At 39.4% G+C, this 21,024-nt stretch overlaps 2 protein-coding genes and 1 long non-coding RNA gene across 3 annotated transcripts; 2 read left to right on the top strand and 1 right to left on the bottom strand.

The window, feature by feature from the left end:
• Positions 1-69: 69 nt before the first annotated feature.
• On the top strand, positions 70-926 carry LOC125490657. Its single transcript, XR_007267810.1, has 2 exons — positions 70-213; positions 528-926. It is a non-coding gene; the product is annotated as an uncharacterized LOC125490657 (long non-coding RNA).
• Positions 927-1,257: 331 nt separating this feature from the next.
• Positions 1,258-18,521, top strand: LOC105397491 (titin homolog). The gene is made up of 6 exons (XM_048630073.1): positions 1,258-2,063; positions 2,213-2,325; positions 11,840-11,990; positions 15,258-15,449; positions 15,723-15,923; positions 18,248-18,521. Exons 1-6 carry the CDS (start codon positions 1,548-1,550, stop codon positions 18,311-18,313), a joined length of 1,239 nt encoding a protein of 412 aa, XP_048486030.1. The 5' UTR covers positions 1,258-1,547; the 3' UTR covers positions 18,314-18,521.
• Positions 18,513-20,847, bottom strand: LOC105386323 (uricase). Its single transcript, XM_038120861.2, has 5 exons — positions 20,509-20,847; positions 19,886-20,400; positions 19,639-19,762; positions 19,341-19,527; positions 18,513-19,119 (listed from the first exon to the last, which is right to left on the bottom strand). The coding sequence occupies exons 1-5, from the start codon at positions 20,727-20,729 to the stop codon at positions 18,946-18,948; spliced, it is 1,221 nt and encodes a 406-aa protein (XP_037976789.2). The 5' UTR covers positions 20,730-20,847; the 3' UTR covers positions 18,513-18,945.
• Between the last annotated feature and the right edge of the window lie 177 nt (positions 20,848-21,024).

Genomic DNA, 21,024 nt, shown 5'->3' with positions numbered 1-21,024 from the left:
AAATTAAGATTTAACGGTTATTTATATATTATTATTACTGTGGATAAGTGCAGTGTTTGTGTGGAGGTACCTAAGTATTAGTGTTGCTTGATATTATTGATAATAATTATATTTTATAAAACTTGTGAAATATGTGGTTTAAGAGCCGCTAGCCGGTCGTATAGATGGCCAAAAGAGAATTTTCATGGCCAAATTTCCACTGGATGAGGAAAGGTAAGCTACAATTAAAGGCTAAAGCATAGGATTTAGATTATTTATATGTATAACAAGAGTTAAAGTCTAATAAAATAACTGGAGGGTCAGCACAACCAACAATAGTGCATGAATGTTTTTTTTTTATCGATATCGATATTTTTATTTATCATTAGTACGCACAGCTCATCAATCAGAACAACTTTTGTCTACTAGTTTTGGAAATTAGCGAAAATCAAATTCGGATCTCCATACAAAAATTACCAGTAACTTTTATTATACCTACTAAATAATATTTAATTGTTTAATAATAATTATAAAAATGTTGTTTGCAGATGTAAACAGTGGGTTAAGATGACCGGTAAGGAGGATCTGGTTTATGTGCCTATTGAAAAGCTACATCAACTTAAACGAATTTGTGGCAATCATTTTCTACCACAACATTTTAAGAACACAATTGAAAAAAAAAAAACAATTCCATGTGTGGGACTTACTGCAGACACTTTATTTTATAACAAATAAATATAATTATATTTTTCCACTTTTATTTTATTTCAACATTATATCAAAGCACTTACGTCAACGGAAAATCTCGAGTTTATTTTATGGATTATATTTTTGTGTTCAAATAGGAACATAACATAACGTTGAACCGAGACTTAACGTTGGTGTCATTGTGTAACACTGAAATCCTATTGTGTAAAACTGAAATTAAAGTAATACATACACTCGCACTTTTTTTTTACTAGTTATCGATAAAAAATATCCATAAGAAGCACATCACTATTTCAGCGGGGCTATGTTGGCAGTTTTGTACGTCATAATTTTTGTTTTGTTGGTACCCTCTGTTAGTACGCGTGAATAAAAAAAAATAATACAAGTATTTTTTTCTTTTTTTTTCCCTTGTACTCCCATCTCTTAAAACGTAGTGTTCTTTTCTCTATGTCAGTACTCAAGAACTCAGGAGTAATATTTATTCCCCTGTTGCTAAAACCTTAGAATACTTACAGTAAAGCATTTTGGTATTCATCACCACCACAGAATACTTTTTTTAATTTATTTTTGTCATGGCCGTCTAAAATTTTCATCATTTTTTTACCATATTTTTGCTGATTTTATATTTTTGTTTATTGTTTTGAAAATATAAATTTCTAAATTATAGTTTATCAAAATTATAAGTTTCCTGTATGTAAAAAGTAAAATTTATTGTGCTATAACAAACCATAAAATCTTCGAGTACCCATGACCATGCTTAAGGTTAGGTTTTAAAATAAAATTCAAATTCTTCATGCACGCTTATATCATCTGTAATTTATTGTGAAATTTCAACGCCAGCATAGTTTGGTACTTAAGCTATGGCACGAAAGGCTGCACGAAATAAAGTAATTCACAAAGTCACAGACAAATCTGAGGACAAAGAAGGAATCAATGTTGGAGACAAAGTAGCTGACAAAGATCCTGGTAAAGCCGAAGACAATGTCGGCGACTTGATTGGAGACATAATCAAAGACAAAGTCAAAAACAAAGTTGGTAGAAAAGTCACAGACAAAGTTGAAGATAAAGTCGCAGACATAGTTGGAGATAAAATCGTAGACGTAGTTGGAGATAAAGTCGCAGACGTAGTTGGAGATAAAGCCGGAGACAAAATCAAAGATAAAGCCAAAGACAAAATCAAAGATAAAACCGGAGACAAAATCAAAGATAAAGTCGGAGACAAAGTCGAAGATAAAGTCGGAGACAAAGTCGAAGATAAAGTCGGAGACAAAGTCGAAGATAAAGCCGGAGACAAAGTCGAAGATAAAGTCGGAGACAAAGTCGAAGACAAAGGAGGAGATAAAGCGGAAGAAAAAGATAAACGCGTAAAGATAGCTGTAAGTATATTTCTGAAAAAGAAATTGTAAGGATACTTTGCATTTCATTTTCATTGTCAAAAATAGTTATCGGTAACTATACGCTCATTTACCTAACCCACAGCGGTTTTTCTATTCTCGGTGAGGTCCTAATTGCCTTATAATCGAAGGGGGAGCCTGAAGACGATGTCCCGGCGGAGGGAGAGCCGGTGAAGAAGACGATGAAGAGGTTCCAGTTCCCGCCCGTGCCGCGCTGGTGGCAGGCCAAGCTCATACAATATGCGTAAGAAATCTCCTCACTTGTTTACATTATTTACACTGACGGAGACATAATTTCATACACAGAGATTTGTAGATCGTGAGCATATTTTAGAACTACGTAAACCTATACTTAAAGTCATGCAAATTATCATTACTGAATAAACTTTCTTCTTTACAACGCCGAAACGTTAAAGGTACCTACTTACCTACAGTAAAGGTGAACTACGCAAACAATGCCATTAATTCTATAACCCAATTGCTTTCGAAGACAAAATGCAAATGACAGTCATCTACGGAATAGCTATGCAATTATTTACCTGTAGCCTTCAACGTCGTCGCGTCGCCGCATCCGGCTGACCCGGTCGTGCCGCCCGCGCCATCCGGGTCACAAGTCCGGGCGCCCGGCTGCCGCAGAGACACGCGGGTAGGTCAGGACTTCGCCGCATTCAGTCAACACTAAATCACCGCCAATACCGTCCGACCATCGATTAGAAAACTTCATAATTGCGGAAGCACCAAACTTGACCTTGCGCTATTGATGGGCGAGCTGCTCAATCAGCCACATAACTCCTTCAAACTTTGATTGGCGCTTTTATGATTCAGTTTGATTGAATGCGCGGCAAATCAGAGGTGGTGGAAGGCGGGTTAGATTAATGTTCGCGTGTGAAGTGCGGCGGGTGGAATGGCTGGGGTAGGTGTGAGGGACAATGGCGGTAGTCACTGCACCGGCGGGCGTCAGGGCGGCAGCATGCAGCGGGCTGCGTCGAGTGCATCTGAGGGCTCGTTCTGGACCACCATCGAGCTGCTGGCGGGCCGCGGCCGGCGCCGCTCCGCCGCTGATGCCGATGACTGCGACGCGCAGGATGCTCCACCGCTCGACACTAGGACGCCATCTGCTCTCAGGTGATTCTATAGGATGCTGTGTGTGCATGAGTATTTTTTTTATAACTTATAATAATAAGGGAGTTGTATTCTTTTTGGTACGTAGGTAAGTAATAAATGTATTTATGAATTATCTTTTAGCTTATCTTTTAACTTTACAACTTACATAAATTTTATGAAAACTGGAACATGCATCACACACGACACGCGAGATGAATCAGCAACCCGATACTTAGATCATTTTCGTCTGGACAATCCGTGCTCTACGATGTTTAGGGAAGTGAAGCAGATATCAAAGGAAACTTATTTTCAATTATTTGTTTACATGATATTGTCATCATCACATATTACCATGGCCCGAGCGGGATACGCCGTCGTCGTCGTACATCAAAGTTCTACAGGGATATTACGCTTACCTATTATACAGAGTTTTAACGCATTTTACGTCATACAGCGAAGCATTTATGCGTTATAATTTATAAATGTTTATAACGTAAACAGTGAATATGTCGGTCTCAGGCCTTGCTATTATTATTGGTAACCGTTATATTTTTATGCTGAACTCATTTCAATGCACAAATTCCTTACAACTCGCGCTTGGAACGTAAAACGTGGAAGATCTGGGAAATTGACCTTTTCAAGCCCCATCCACACGCTTGCTGTTTGTCACAAACACGGCAAACAGCAAACAAAGTCCCAAACACCAACCACAATCACTGAACACAAACAGCCATCCATATGCTTGACGAACGCTCATAACATTCCGAATCGTCAAACACGGCGGACGACGAGCTATTACTTTCGGGTTGACATATTTTTATTATATAAATTAAAGCAAGAGAAAGAAAAAAGGAAAATAAGAAGAAAGCAAAGACGATGGTGGAAATATATTATAATAATAAAAAAAATAAAAACTGACTTCTTCTTTTTAATTATTATTTTATTTTATAGTTTTTAGTTTATTTTCAATAATTTTTAATCAAAAGTAAGATGCAAATAATAATAATAATAAAGTTCTTTATTTACAGGTAAGACCCATTAAAATACAAATACAATAGTAAAATTAAATTAAATTATACAAATGATACCAAAAAGTCCTACTAATCAATACGAATCATTCAAGCCTAAACACGAGGTAGTTGCTATATATACCGTTGAGGAGTTCCCTTGACTGCTTTCCGTTTCCATCATCAGATCAGTTCAGGGTCACCATCATATTTTTTTGTTATAAGAACTATATTTATGTTCTTAATTTCATTAGAATCGGTTAATATGTGTCCAAAATGGAAATTCATACCCTGTTTTTACCCCTTTACCCACCCTTAGGGATGAGATAAAATTCTGAAAAAAAAATGGGTCCACCTGGGAGCTCAACCCAATACAACAAAAAAAGATTTTTCAAAATCGGTTCATAAACGGCGGAGTAATCGGTGAACATACATAAAAAAAAATTGAATTGAGTACCTCCTCCTTTTTTTGAAGTCGGTTAAAAATACATAGAAATCGTACAATGTACTGCTTTATTTGGGCTTTAATTTGTTTTTTATTTTGATAAGCCTCCAAAAATTACAGAATCGTAGGGGCTGATCAATCAGACATTTTTACGCTTTGCGCGCCAACGAAAAAAGTGTAGCAAGTTGATACGTCCGCCTCCCGCAATGCTAGCGCGCATACTGATCGCTGCCAGACGTGTGGATACGTAGCGAACTGTTTGCCGAACATCCTTTGATCTGGCAAGAAAAACCGACACCGATGCCGAACACTGGCGAACACAAACACAAACAGGCAAACAACGACAAACACCCATCCACACGTCAGTGTTTGCTGTTTGCTGTTTGCTGTTTGCCATTGTTCGCCGAGCGTGTGGATGGGGTATCAGATAATCCGGCTTGTTTTTGTTTCACTCTTCAAACCCGTTCGATTTATTTCGGGAGTAAGTACTTATGTATATCGTATTTTATTATGTTCAAATAATAAAGTTCACGGCACTCGATAAAGATACTTTAAAAAGCACTTTACAGTTTTATTACCTTATATTTAGATTTATAGATTTTTGAATAATTTTGTTTTCCTATGCTGTGTGCTTGGATTGAGATTTCCGCCGTGTTTGCATGCGGCGGCGGCGGGTCGCTCACCTCTGCCGGTGGAAAGTGGTGTATCACGCGATGTGTGAGACACCCCTTTTCCTCGCAATGACTGGGGTATTTTTCTGAAAAACTTCCATTTCCCAACAAAAGTATGTAATTAGTTTGATTGCATTTAATGGGGTCGAAAATAAAGTAAATTCGCTTTCCGCGTCTGTCCGTATTAGATCTTTTAATACACAATGGATTTTGATGTGGTTTTTTTAATATATTATAGAGTGATTTTGAACGCTGCTGATATATGTAACACGGTTAATATCATATTATGGGGAATTGCATTAAGTAAGTACAGAACATAACGCGTGCGAAGCCGCAGGCGAAAACTCAAGACTTTTGCCCGCGGCTCTTGACTATTATGATCATGGTGACTCATAGACTGATGATGACTCATAAACATGAATAAATTGAAACAATGTAGAAACCCATTGATTTTGATCTGTACTCGTAAAATTAATTACTTCCGATCCAATTCCCGAAGCCCATTCCCACAGTTGAATAATAATTACAACTTGTTTCCTCTAATCGCCTTGAATAATGTAATGTACCTAGGTCATGAGTAAATTTTACATTAACTGTGTAATTTTAACCAAAAATTCATTCGACGTTCAGCAAAATTAATGAGATGATGCAAATTCAAATTATATGACGTCACAAATCATAAAGACATGTCATAAAACACGGCGGACAAGAAATGTAGCTACGCTTTATTACATAAATCATGATGCGTAAACCGTGTGATTTCAGCTGTGATCCCATCAGATCCGGCCCGTGACGGCACCACTCCGCGTTATGACGGACGGCCGCCCGTAATAGAACAGATACTATTTCTCGATCCCTCGCTTATTGTTCGTCTAAGAATAAGTATCGTTTGTTGCGTTACGCATATTTTCTCGGATAAATTAGGTTTTCAGATTTCACACACACGTGTGCCTCGGCCAAACTTGTTTTTCCGATTTCACACATGTGTTGCAGGTGCCACTGGAGGTGATGGCTAAATTACGTTTTTGCTCATTACTTCTAGAGCTTTCTACCAACTAATAAATCATTGTAATAAAAAATACGAGGGCTACACCGAAAAGATCGGGAATAGAATACTTAGGAATAAATTAGAGTGAAACCTTTTTGGTGTATCAAATGTAGTGTTTTTTCAAACATAATTCCATTTTCGAATTTTTAAAAAAGTAAAAAATAAAAGAGTATTGACCATTTGAATTTGACAAGTCGGTGTAAAAAATGGAGCTTACGCGGGAACATTTCCGTGCAATAATTTTTCACAACTTTCGTCGAGGTTTATCTCAAGAACAATGTCTCGCCGAGCTTGTTTCTATTTATAAACTTGAAGCACCAAGTAAAACGACTATATATCGTTGGTATTCTGAGTTTCGCCGTGGACGTTCCTCTCTTACCACAGTCCCTTCTACTGGTCGGCCAAAAACAGCGGTAACACAAGATAACAGCGATGCTGTACGCCAGTTAATAAAAGAAGATAGACATGTGACATACGAGCAGATTCGGGCTTCTCTCAGCATTGGTATGACAGCCATTCAAACCATTTTACATGAAGAACTGGGTGTCAAGAAGTTAGTTTCGCGCTGGGTGCCCCACCGTTTGACCGAGGAACAAAAGTCGGCTCGTGTTAATTGGTGTCGATCTGCTCTGCAACGGTTCAATGGAGGCAGTTCAAATGCTGTCTACAATATCGTCTCTGGTGATGAATCGTGGATTTATTTATATGAGCCCGAAAGAAAACATCAATCGGCAGTTTGGGTCTTCGAAGGTGAGGTCAAGCCAACAAAAGTTATTCGCTCACGCAGCGTGTCGAAAAAAATGGTCGCTTCGTTTGTATCGAAAACTGGCCATGTGGCTACGATTCCATTACAAGAACAAAGGACGGTTACTGCTGATTGGTACACAACAGTTTGTTTGCCGGAAGTCGTAAGAGAACTTCGTAAAACTAACCCGAATCGTCTTATAATCCTTCACCACGATAATGCAAGCTCTCATACCGCTCGCAAAACAAGAACGTTTTTAAATATGGAAAACGTGGAGTTGATGGACCATCCTCCGTATAGCCCTGATCTGAGCCCCAATGATTATTTTACATTCCCAATAATTAAAGATATGCTACGTGGTCAACGGTTTAGCGGCCCAGAAGAGGCGGTCGAAGCTTACAAATCAGCTGTTTTGACAGTATCCACTTCAGACTGGAATTACTGTTTCAATTATTGGTTTAATCGAATGAAAAAGTGCATTGAATGTCACGGAGACTACTTTGAAAAACAATAAAAGTAAATAATATTATGATATCTTTGTACTTTTTTCTATTCCCGATCATTTCGGTATCGCCCTCGTAACAACACAATTTCACAAATCAAAATTAAAACCCCTCTTTTTCGCTTGTTAAATACAATGTACTTAACTTAGCTGAAATTTCAGGAAGCCCTTGGCTTGTACTATAACTTTAAATCTGTATGTAGGTCGCGGGATTCCTGGGGAGATCACGTCATAGGTCCGTCGCACGCTTCCACTCATGCGTGTAAATAGCATCATGTAAATAGCAGGCACATAATGGACTTCTGTTAACACGGGACTTTCTTTCTTGTTGCTTGTAAATTATCCACTTGTAAGCCATAATATACCTACCTATATTATGTATAACTGTAGTAGTGTAGTATTAGTATCACTGTAGTATAAAGATAATTATGGTAGGGGATCTCCGATTACTAATTAAATGACCCGCATGATAAGTAAACATGTAAATATAAATATAGGTACAAATCATTTAGGTACTTTAATATTTTCAGACTTATTGATAATTTTCCTGTCACATCATTTCATTTTCCACAATGTCCCATTTTGTAGAGCCAGTCGTGGCTTGAAGTAGGCCATTTGCACAATCCGAGCAATCAAAAACAATCAGCGATCAGCCTGAAAATTTATTCCATTTGAATGATTGCGGTGATGCATGCGACTTTATACGCGAAATAAGTTCTTTTCAACACTTTTGTCACGACATTTTTATTCTAAATGCTTTTACTCACGATCGAGGCTGCCGTCAAGCTTTTAGGATGGATTTGTATAAGGTATAGTGATCCTTCTAGATGGGGCGACGACTTGCGAAAGGTGCCTGGTAATGATTGGATGCGGAAAGCTATAGATCGCATCCTGTGGCGTTTGGGAGAGGCCTACGTCTAGCAGTGGACTGCTATAGGCTGATGATGATGATATATACTAATATAGGAGCACTAATCCATTTTATTTGTTATTCGAAATACTTAAATCTAATGCACTGGCTGGCCAGTTTAGTTTACTTTAGCCAGATGCAGCTGACATAAAACAGAAGTGGCGGCGGCAGCGTAAACTAGTCATGAGCTTATGACTATGACGTCACACATGCTGACATCAAAGTTAGTTTGCTATGAACACTAAATACTATTCATATTTATAGGCAAATAATAGTTGTGCGGATTCTGTTTCAAATCATGAATGAGTTAAATGTGTGAAATTATGATAAAAGATACAATTTCGTACTTATATCTTATATGTAGGAATGTAACATTATCGTTTAATAATATTTGATAGTGCAGAGTGTATGATAGGAACTATTGTCTATGAAAGCGAGTATTATCTATGAAAGGAAGTATTGTCTATGAAAGGAACGAAGAATGAGTGAGTGAAAGAATTAAGAAAGGATGGAGGATTAGAAAAGGTTGTTGTGCTCGAAGATAAAATTGTTTTTTAAAGGATGTGATACTGGAATAAACGTGATTCAGTGAAATACTTTTGGTTTTCATTTCCACCGCCTGGTCCCACATATATGTATATAAAAATGTGATAAATAAATTACAGGTTTATTCTTCCATCGTTCAGCGGTGGGGAGTATTTTTTATGAAATATTGCCATCTACCTTCAGTTAGCAACCGTTACCAAGCGTGTGCGGTGTGAACATCTACTAAACATTATCCACACACGTAACTTAGCAACTGAGAAATGAAGAGCTAAGTGAATACAGGAATTGATATGGTCAATTGATAAACACAAATGGCTGATAGTCGCACCGGGAATCGTAACCCCTGGACCTCCGGACCTAACACTACATATAAGCTATTCAGTGGTATTGTATTGTAATTTATTTATTTATTGGCATCACACAACAGGTACATTACACAACATGCAATAAAAATATATAAGTTCAAGCTTGTAATTAAATTACATATTATAAAATGTTCCTACCAACTTGTTTAGTTCAATGTTAACATTATTTCGTTAGGGCGGTTTTGTAGTTTTTAATAAAATCAAATATTTACTGATTTTTAAAAAAATAACTATTCGCGAAACACTTAGCTCCTATTTCCAACACATATACATAGATTCTTCTAAGCAAGTGTGTTATTGAGTGTTGACACACTTCAGTACCTTCGTAGCGCCGCCCGCCCTAGCAACACTTGCCCGCCCAAACACAACAAAAATACGCTAAAATAGTCCTCCTGAATATCGTAAGTTATAAGTTCATTGTTTTAGATAATTTGAAGATAATTTACATTATCATTCTTGTTGTCTTGCTAAAATTCAACATTATGTAATTATTTAGCTGATATTTGTAATTGCCAACACCCTTGAACCAGGAACTATAGCCTAGTTCTAGTAGATATAGGAATGCGGAACTAAAGTCGCTATTGTTTTTATTTTAGCCACCTGCTTATTTTGTTGTTTAAAGCAAATCACATTAGTTTATTATTTTGTGATCTGAATAAATGTTAAACTATATATTATACTTAGGTACTTCTGAAGAGTACTAGTCTTGCTTTGCTGATCGCTAGGTACTTACTATTGCATGATATTGCCAAAAATGTTATTATTTATGATTACGGTAAATGCAATTTTGTTAGTAAAAGCTACATTATTTCCCATACATGATGTGCACAGAAACACCGCGCAGTCACGCCACTGTAAAGGATCGTTCACATTTGTACTGCACGCCATTAAACAATAATCTGGTCGCAAAGCTATATAGTATTGGCCAAATTGTCATCTCAACGACCATTAGGGAACATTCTTGAATTGTATTCCTGTTACGATGTAGATAAAAGTGAAATATTATTTACTATACCTGATTTTCGATTCCACCAAACAAATGCAATGTTAAGATTAAATCACTATCGCAAATCACCGCAAACACACACCAAAATACTTAGGTACCTACTTATAATAAAATGAAAAACAACCAAAAGTATCTTGGATCTTGAATCAAATAAATTAGCCCGCGCACCCAATAAATCAGGCTACACCGGCATGTCGACAACGCAAGCCGTATCCGCGTGTTTCAGTTAAACCAGTGCGTAGTGGCCCTTACGCCGAAATTTCAATACGTGTAGATAAGGGTGGTACCGCACCGTGCCAGGGCACTCTATGACAAAGGTCTCACCAGCGGCGCTCGGCTCGAGTTCACAACACGAGCCTCGCTCTGCAGCCACAGCCGTGTCGCCGCCTGTACCTGCCACTGCGACCAGGGCATCCCCTTCTGGGGGATGGTGAGTATTGTGTAGCTAGTCTAGTTAGTGTTCTGTTCCTAGACTTAATTATCGACCCCGCGGTGGTGGGTTTTTTCTTCGAAAATCCGAAAAGTGTGTTTTTGGTTAAAGCTCCGAGTGTTTTATAGCTTTTTCAAAGCTTTTTCCCTAAAATTGCACATTAACTTGGTAAACGCATTAAGGCACCTGTTTATTATGTTTTTTGCACATTATTTTGTTTATACCATAGGTCTTTTGCTTATCCATTTTGTGGGGGTTTGTTTAGACCTTGTCATCAAGGTCGTCGGCTTTGTTGTAGGCTGATATGATAATGGGCATATCTAGGTAGGTGCATGGTAGATACTTTTTTTGCTGTTAATAATAGTGAAGCTAGACGGCCTAAGCTAGACAAATAAATAGATATTCATGAGATAACAACCAGCCATAAACATGACATCTAGATCTAGCCTTCGATATTACCTAAGCTATTTACCTAGATTTAAGGACTTAGTGTCATTTGTAAGTAGCGACGTTTTGGTAGAGTTATATTTTGTAAAATTTTAGGTAAATAACGTTCAGTCACAAAAGAAGAGCTTTTGTGTACACAAAATGTTTAATGCGTATCAAATGAAGATTAATGATATTTTCCCCACAATTATGATCATTAATCATTTGAATGTCACATATAGGATATGTTTCCATCAGGCTTTCCACGAAGGCAGTACTTAACTGTTTATTGTTTTTGTAATTTTTAGGTACTTACCTTCCATCGTTAGGCTTTCAAGCGCGTTCATGAAATTTACGCATCGGCTCCAAAATGATACCCATTCCGTTTCTTTTATACTTAATCCACTATTTTATTCTACCTTTATGTAAGTGTAAAATTCTGGTCACACCACTCACACCCCTTACCATACAGTTAACACTTTTATGCAATATGTAAGACTGTAAGACCAAAAAGTTTAAATTCCTCATCGTAACAGAAACTCTTTGGTTCCAGTTTCGCGCACCCGCACGTGCGCGCGCGCCTCGAGAAGCACATGGGCTCCCACCTGGCGCGGCTCACGGACCAGGGCTACATGAGCGAGCTGGAGGACCGCATCCGCCAGCTCAACGAGGAGAACCTCAACAAGAGGATCTCCTCCAGAGTCGTGAGTGCCTTCTCCCTCACTCCTGTAGCTGTATCTCTGTCCCACCTGGCGCGGCTCACGGACCAGGGCTACATGAGCGAGCTGGAGGACCGCATCCGCCAGCTCAACGAGGAGAACCTCAACAAGAGGATCTCCTCCAGAGTCGTGAGTGTCTTCTCCCTCACTCCTGTAGCTGTATCTCTGTCCCACCTGGCGCGGCTCACGGACCAGGGCTACATGAGCGAGCTGGAGGACCGCATCCGCCAGCTCAACGAGGAGAACCTCAACAAGAGGATCTCCTCCAGAGTCGTGAGTGTCTTCTCCTTCACTCCTGTAGCTGTATCTCTGTCCCACCTGGCGCGGCTCACGGACCAGGGCTACATGAGCGAGCTGGAGGACCGCATCCGCCAGCTCAACGAGGAGAACCTCAACAAGAGGATCTCCTCCAGAGTCGTGAGTGCCTTCTCCCTCACTCCTGTAGCTGTATCTCTGTCCCACCTGGCGCGGCTCACGGACCAGGGCTACATGAGCGAGCTGGAGGACCGCATCCGCCAGCTCAACGAGGAGAACCTCAACAAGAGGATCTCCTCCAGAGTCGTGAGTGTCTTCTCCCTCACTCCTGTAGCTGTATCTCTGTCCCACCTGGCGCGGCTCACGGACCAGGGCTACATGAGCGAGCTGGAGGACCGCATCCGCCAGCTCAACGAGGAGAACCTCAACAAGAGGATCTCCTCCAGAGTCGTGAGTGTCTTCTCCTTCACTCCTGTAGCTGTATCTCTGTCCCACCTGGCGCGGCTCACGGACCAGGGCTACATGAGCGAGCTGGAGGACCGCATCCGCCAGCTCAACGAGGAGAACCTCAACAAGAGGATCTCCTCCAGAGTCGTGAGTGTCTTCTCCCTCACTCCTGTAGCTGTATCTCTGTCCCACCTGGCGCGGCTCACGGACCAGGGCTACATGAGCGAGCTGGAGGACCGCATCCGCCAGCTCAACGAGGAGAACCTCAACAAGAGGATCTCCTCCAGAGTCGTGAGTGTCTTCTCCCTCACTCCTGTAGCTGTATCTCTGTCCCACCTGGCGCGGCTCACGGACCAGGGCTACATGAGCGAGCTGGAGGACCGCATCCGCCAGCTCAACGAGGAGAACCTCAACAAGAGGATCTCCTCCAGAGTCGTGAGTGTCTTCTCCCTCACTCCTGTAGCTGTATCTCTGTCCCACCTGGCGCGGCTCACGGACCAGGGCTACATGAGCGAGCTGGAGGACCGCATCCGCCAGCTCAACGAGGAGAACCTCAACAAGAGGATCTCCTCCAGAGTCGTGAGTGTCTTCTCCCTCACTCCTGTAGCTGTATCTACTATCTCCGTATCACATGGCGCGCCTTGCGGACTAGGACTACATAAATGAGCTAGAGGACCGCATCCGCTAAGACAATAGAACAAACTTTCATGATAGATATAAAACGTATTGCACCAGTGAAAACAAAATACCAAAAAAAATGCAAGGCAACTTTTTTTTGTTTCTTTTTCAAAATGATAAATTTATGAAGAACTATCTATCTTGTCTTGTGTGAAAAGCAAAATAACCACTGTAGCCATTTGTAAAATAATATAGAATTCGTGCTCCATACCCATTACGAGAACCATTTTACTTACGAGTCAGCAAGCGTGATCTACTTTTTGCTTTTTATTTCGGAAACATAAAATAGTTTCAGTAGTAACATAAGTGTACTACGTCGTAATAATCCTTCTAGCTACTACGTAGATGTGTATAGTTGTTAGTCATGCCTTTTCCCAGGTATCTGTGAAACTTTTAAAGCAAAATTAAACTTTCTGAAACTCATAATAAATTATCTTGTAAACTTTGCGACGTATGGAAGCATTTCAAAGCTGATTCTAGTGCCAACAATGTGACAACATGATTAATAAACGTAAGATAAACGAGCTTCAGTGTCAGTCATCTATTTTCATATCACACACACGCTAACTCGAATAGTTTTTTTTTTTTCAAAATGTCTAATCATTTTATTAATTTTATTCATACCTACTGACTCTACTGAAAATTTGATTTACTTAGATGCAAGTAATTATTCTTAGTATTCTTTTACTATATTATTAATATTCCTCTACTATTTCACACTACATATTTATAATTATGTTATAATTGCTACGAACCTTCGTAGCAGTTTCGTAGCCGAACAAACAAGTACCTACAACAATAAGTTCACATTCACCTTGAAATGTTCATGGTTCAGTCATTCCAAGAACCAATCATTGTGTGAGGCGGACACGTTGATGAACGTGATAGTGAAATTACTGACTTCTATTAAAAACCAATCACGATTCACGATTCAACACAGTATATTTGTGCCTTTTCCTCTGAGATTTCTGGCAGGTGGTGGGATATCACGTGTCATGTTCGCGTTCTGAAACGACAGACAGTGTATTGTGTGGATAATTATTTCTTTCTAGCCTCAGATCATAAAATAGACATGTTATACGTTTGACGTGTGCTTATGCGTATATCAATTGGATTATATACGCTTTTTTCAGTGAATTACAGTTGCTGAATAGAACTTGCAGTTGATAAGCAATATACACCAATATAAATATACACTCAATAGTCATAAGATAGGTATACTCATGTAGCTAAATCTGTAACCTATCTAGAATTAGGGTCAAACGTGCGATAGTACATTTTCACTGCGTTTGATTCCATATCTAAAATAAACCGGTAATTAGCAGTTACATATGTGATAGCCGTGCACAAGTTACATTTTATGCTTGAAGTGATTTCGAGAAGCTAATGTCTGATTTATTATATGTTTTATCGCAGTTCAGGTCTGACATGATTTATTTATCTAGAAGGGCACATGATTGGCATAACCTGCCTATTCCTTGGTACAAAGTCTTGTAATCTGAAACCTATTTAAAGTTTGAAATTAATTATTAAAATACCTACCTTGCATACAATGATACAAAGTTGCCATAACTTTCAACAGCAAATGGCACAATTACATTATAATATGTTATAGTGCGTCCTTCCCAACCGCTTCTCTATAAAAATCGTTCTTTAGTACCTACTTCATATTAAATTATGTTGTGTAAAACACACACAACAACCAGTCAAAATGGCAACCTCCGTATATCTATTTTTAACCACAGACGGAATCTTCTTACGTTTTATTCTACATATACACTTATAACTTATTTTTAAACAATAGAAACCTTATATCCTCACAAATCTTACCCACTTAAAATTTACGCATCATCTATCTCTTTCCCTCACCAGCTCGATGAGATGGAGCGTCTGAAGCGGCTGATCCTCGTGGGCAAGACGCCGCTCAAGGAGTGTCCTCCAGAACTGTTCTACCACCCGGTGTTTGTGTTCTGGAGGATGGTGAACCGGGAGGTGGCTCGAGCCTCCAAGAAGCGAGCTGAAGCCTATCTGAAGAAGCTGAAGGCCACGCAAAAGATTGAACATGTAAGGAGTTTTTAGATTTTTTAGAAGATGTGCGCAGTGAAGGTTGGTAGTGCAGAACACAGGGCTATGTTTGTACCAAGAAGTCATAAGATGAAAATTATGATTTCTACGGTTATTGAAAACATCGCAACGAAACCTCTACATATATTATGTACTTAGTTTTATCATTAGTTATGATAGTTTGATTATGTGTTCTTCTTACCTAATAATGTATTATAATTTGATGATACATGATGTTTTTATCCGCACCATTAAACCATGATACCCCCACAGGCATTTGACGAGAGCAGCGAGGGCGTCGGCGAGGAGGAGACGGCGGAGTTCCTCACGGATGAACAGATTTTGAAGAACTGCCAGGACGAGGTGGAGGCGCAGCGGCTGGTGGACATCGAGAACGGGTTCCGCTTCAATGAAGAAGAATACGCACAACTCAAATACGAAACCAGCGAGATTAAAACACTCAAAAGTCTTTCCGTAAGAATATTTTTCACCTACTCCTTTGTTATACTCAAGACGACGTTGGCTGAACGCCAAAAAATGTCAATATAAAACGCCTTGTTGCTTTAAAAAACGTCGCTAATGGAAATATTGTGTTTCGGTAACAGTTTGTCCTAAATTTAAAATCATAGTGCTGTAAACAACGAAACATGCGAGTAATAATAGCACTCGTGGATCTACTGAAAAATTACGGAAGTTTGAACACGACTCTGTTGTTGGTCTGTAGGTTATTGTTATTATGGTTATCATAGCTTATAAAAAGCCATTTTTAACCGACTTCGAAAAAAGGAGGAAGTTCTCACACGTCTGTATGTGTGTTTTTTAAAGTGCTTGATAGCAATCGCTCCATCAGGCAGGAAACATAAGATTCAAGGTTACAAATAAATGAATTGTTAATTTTCATATAAAGTATGAATATTTCATGTTTAGATTTACCTATTACCTAAACACCCAAAACTCATTATCTCACGTGACATGACACCGCGATACTAGATTCTAGAAGACCCGCACTCGCCACGCACCCAGCACAAGACATCACAGTAATCGGTACTAATTAAACTACGTATTGACTCTACGGCTGACTTTGGATCCTGATATAAGCACTAGATAGGCAGCTCGTGTCTAGCCGGTTCACACCAGTGCGCGGCCGGCTACGGTTGACCCCAGGTCTCGCCACTGATAAGAGGTATGGGGTAATCACGACCGCAGCAGTTGGCACGCTTGGCTATAAAGTTTGTTTACACATTTGTTTTGTGCTGTCAGCATGGATGGCTGTATTTGTATTGGTCGGTGCACGCTCTTTTGTTTTGATGCTTGTTGTGTTTTGGTTTTGAGTTATCTATGTTTTAAAGTCAATCGCAGCGAAATATTTATAGACTTTAGGTATACGATGATTTTTATTATAAACGTGAATTAATAATGATTTAGACGGATTGTCTTGATTGGTACACATAAAAAAGAAACAGCTTTCTGAAATAAGCTGCTGTAAGTATACTATGTTGACATCATTTGTAATGAACCAAGAATGGGTACATTTGTCCTAACCGGTAAATACCGGTTATAATAGAGGGCACAGCCAAATTGTGTCAGTTTTGTGATAACAGTTTCAATTCTTGACCTTTATAACCGATTTAGGTGTCTACTGACTACTGACAATCTCATAGCAACAAGACATGAGCAGTTGGCATTGGAAAAGATGTGGGTTGTATGATCACCTATTTTTGTAGTAATTAATCTTAATGAGTGGGTCATTAGCTATTTGTTGTCATTTTAATGGTCTTACATAACCAATTCTTAAATAAAATACATAACTCGTAACCATTTGAAAAGCAACAATGACAATAAGACACCTTTTCCTACGAAGGAATTTAACTTTTTTTTATGACATCACTCTGAAATTATTTGGAAAACAAGGAAACGCGCTGAGGCAACCTAGTAATGGGGCCTCGCCCTAACACGTACGAAGTAATGTAGGTATTAAGCTAAAAATCTAAGCTGCGATAACTTAGTCGAGTACCTAACAGCGGTACCAAAAGATAACTGAAAGCAATTTCATTTATAGTGAAAAGGTCTTAAAATTCCTAAGGAACAAGCCATCAATCAAGCACCGACACTCACTTGGTGTAGCCGACAATACTCGTAGGTAATTTACAAGTTTTATTTCCAACTTATCATCATCAGTTTTCGACACTAGCTTTCGTGTTTCCAAAGACTAGGTTATAAAGTTTTACTATCAAAGTTTGCGATCTCACACATAAAAATGGTCGTATTTTATAACTTTGTCGAGCAATACTTTCATTTTCAGTCACGCTAAGTATTCTGAAAACATGGATTCAATATCTAAATACGAATAAAGTTAGTAAACTTAGGAACTTTCATATCTATTGATGTACTTTATGTACATTTACAGGGTGTTGCAATAAGGGTATACTAAGCCGAAAGGGGGTGACTCAGGGTCATTCTGAACAACTTTTGTTCTACAAGTTTTGGAAATTCACGAAAATTTTTTTTTGCATAAAACTTTGTTGGATGATGGACGTTTTTTTTTTGCGAATTTTCAAAACTCGTAGAACGCTTGCTCGCTTAGTATACCCTTTTTGCAACACCCTGTATAATATACTTAATATTACTCTATGTAAGAGTTTGCATAGATAATTAGGTACATGTTATATCTTTATAAAAAAGCTATTATTGAGGCGGTTCCTATATTTAATTATGTGAATAGTATAGTGAATACAGATAGCTTAACCAAACAGATGCTCTGCAGGTATTTAAGTAATGTTTTGTTTGTTCTTTTGCAGAGTGTGGAGGATCTGTACGCACTAGCAGACAAGATAATCGGCTCTAAGCGTTTAGAAGTAAAGTAGATCGTAGTTTATTATTTATTAACTGGCAATAATTAGACTGTAAACTCAACAAAATACGTAATAACGGCTTTATTATACTTATTTGAAAAAGCTTGTACGATTTTAAATTGTAACGTCTTGCTTGTCAGAACTACCAAAAACATTGTAAAGTTGTGAAATGTAAGTGATAAGTGTATTTTTTTGTAATAAATAGTCATACTTTAGTATATTTATGGGTTTTTATTTTAATCATTAACATAACTTACAATTATTTAATACAAAACATATAAGATTAAACTTAATTAATAATGAAAGGATCCAAACAAAACTTTCTAATCAAACAGTTGAGCAGGTTTCATAATGCGACTAGAGACTCTACCTACAATTGCAAAACAAAACAACAAACATTTATCTTTCTCACAACAATTCAGTCAGTAACAGCAATTAGTAGGTATAATTAACACTTATTATGTAACGAACTATACGGCATATTAAACAGTAGGAAGATACATTAAAGTTCAAATTAATTTCAATAAAGGCATATCTTTACAAAATTATTGATATGTTTTTCATCCCTCTGAAAGCTTCAAATTTGTTAGCCGTATAGTTACTACGCGGGTTCGTAGCACGCCTACGCCGCGCCGTAGCCTACATCACAACTTGCTACGCGGCCGCCGGCGTAGCTGCGCATATATTAATCCTGCGGGTTTGTCTGTCGGCTGGTATATCTGGTGTTTAGGGTCTCCTTTCGTCACATTGGCGGGGAACTTCGACATGTCGATGTTGAGGTAATGCTTGTTCGGCATTGTCATCTTCACCCAGGTGATCTGTTGACAAGAAACGAAACATTAATAAATAGGCGTGCCAAATAAATAACATTGCTGTGATAACCTTTTGTGACAATTTCGCACGAATTAATTAGCTTGTTCTTTTTTGCGATAACCTTTTACATTGGCCATTTTATTTGACCACAGCCATAACAAAAATATTTGTTACTGGCCACTCTGTAAACAAACGAAAAAAGAAACAATTTAAATTTAGAACATACCTCGGGCACTTTTTCGAGCACGACTTTCTCGGCCTGATACAGAGTGTGCTGCACGGAGGGCGAGTAGACGCCGGTGTCGGGCGGCCCGGCGAACTTGTCCAGGATGGCGTCCTTCACCGTCAGCCACGCGTCGTCGAAGTCTGCCGACCGCATGCTCTCGTACGTCCATTCTGCTTCTACTACCGTACTGGTGGAAAAGAAACACAAATTGTTAGTTGATTGGTAGTTTTTATGTTAAAAAAACGTGTTTTTAGATATGACGAGACGAGAAGTTTTTCCTGAATACTGTGATTCTTACCTAAATATTCTTTCAGCGGCATCCGTCAGCGTAGTGTACTCATCTTGTACAAAGTCGACGAAGGCTGATTGCGTCGTCTTCAGCACTCGGAGTCCGCTCAACCCAGACTTCACAATCACGGCCTCTGTTAAAGAAATGAACACAACATTAATCATGCTGTACGAGTATGTGCTGATCTGTAGAAAAATAATATCTTTTTAAATTTTGAATTAAGAATGTTATATTTAAAAACAAAAGAGTGTCTTACCGTGGCGTGCCTGCGAGACCTGGCACCAGCGCGTGGCGGTGGGCGAGTACACGAAGGCGTGGTTGTGCGGCGCGCCGGCCTGCAGCCGCTCCCACGGGTACTCCAGCACGTGGCACTTCGCCTCCGCCACCTGTTTGTACGTGTACAGGAAGTGGTTCACCACCACCGCGCCAAACTCTTCAGGAGTTTTCACCCCGTACTTCTTCGCCAGTAAATAGATGGTGTTCTTTTGAGAGTCGGTGGCGACTACTTCTTTGTTATCTCCGACGACGTAAGCTGACTCGGAGGCTAGTTTGAGCTCGGTGGAGACCTCGAACTCGCGGATGGTGTGGAAGTCTCCGTCGCGGTGCACGTGGAGGAGCTTCACGGAGTTCTTGCCGTAGCCGTGGTCGCTGAGCTCGAAGCGGCCGTTGGAGTCGGCGGCGGCGGTGGGCGCGGCCTGCGCGCGGCGCCGGCTGGCTGGGCCCATGTCCTCGTCTTGAACACTGGATGTGTTCGACGGTTTAGCGTAAATTCTGAAAGAAACTCTTTGGTTAGTTTTGTGGACTAGGTATTTGTGAGAATTTAATTTAGTGTTTGAATTTCAGCTTATAATTTTCTTTGTCGAAGTCTTGGTAGCTTACCTGTTGCTGCTAGTCCAAGGCATGTTCGTGGAGGTGAAAATAATCACTTGATCTTGAGGGTGTGCAAAAAACGCCGGCAACTCACGTACATAACGCAGAGAAGACAAACTGTGGAGATTACGGAGCTCGCACCCGCCTTTATACCACCCTGTTATCAGCAGGCACGCGTCGCATCCAGACCAAACAATGTTTGTATACTTCGTCACAGATAGATATATCATTCACTAAGTAACCACGTTAACTAAGTGATAGATTCGTGACCAACTAATGCCCAGCTGATAAGTGCAATCATTAGGATGCTGCAGTTCTCAGTGCATTATACCTAATTACAAAGTTCTGTTCGTTCATAAAGTTGTATTGTGGAAATAATATTGGCACCCTCTATTCGTGCAGCGGCGGTAAAACAGGCGTCGGCTTGTAATAACAAAGTTATGAGAGTTTCAAAACTTATGAAATTGTTCGGGAAGTTTTCGCCATCCAACAAATTGTTAGCAAAGAACTATCTCATACGCGTAA

This window comes from Plutella xylostella, chromosome 4 (assembly GCF_932276165.1).
Source record: "Plutella xylostella chromosome 4, ilPluXylo3.1, whole genome shotgun sequence".
In the NCBI taxonomy this organism is placed as follows: domain Eukaryota; kingdom Metazoa; phylum Arthropoda; class Insecta; order Lepidoptera; family Plutellidae; genus Plutella; species Plutella xylostella.
Note: the sequence above shows the minus strand (reverse complement) of the source record. Positions and strands in the feature narration are given on the sequence as shown.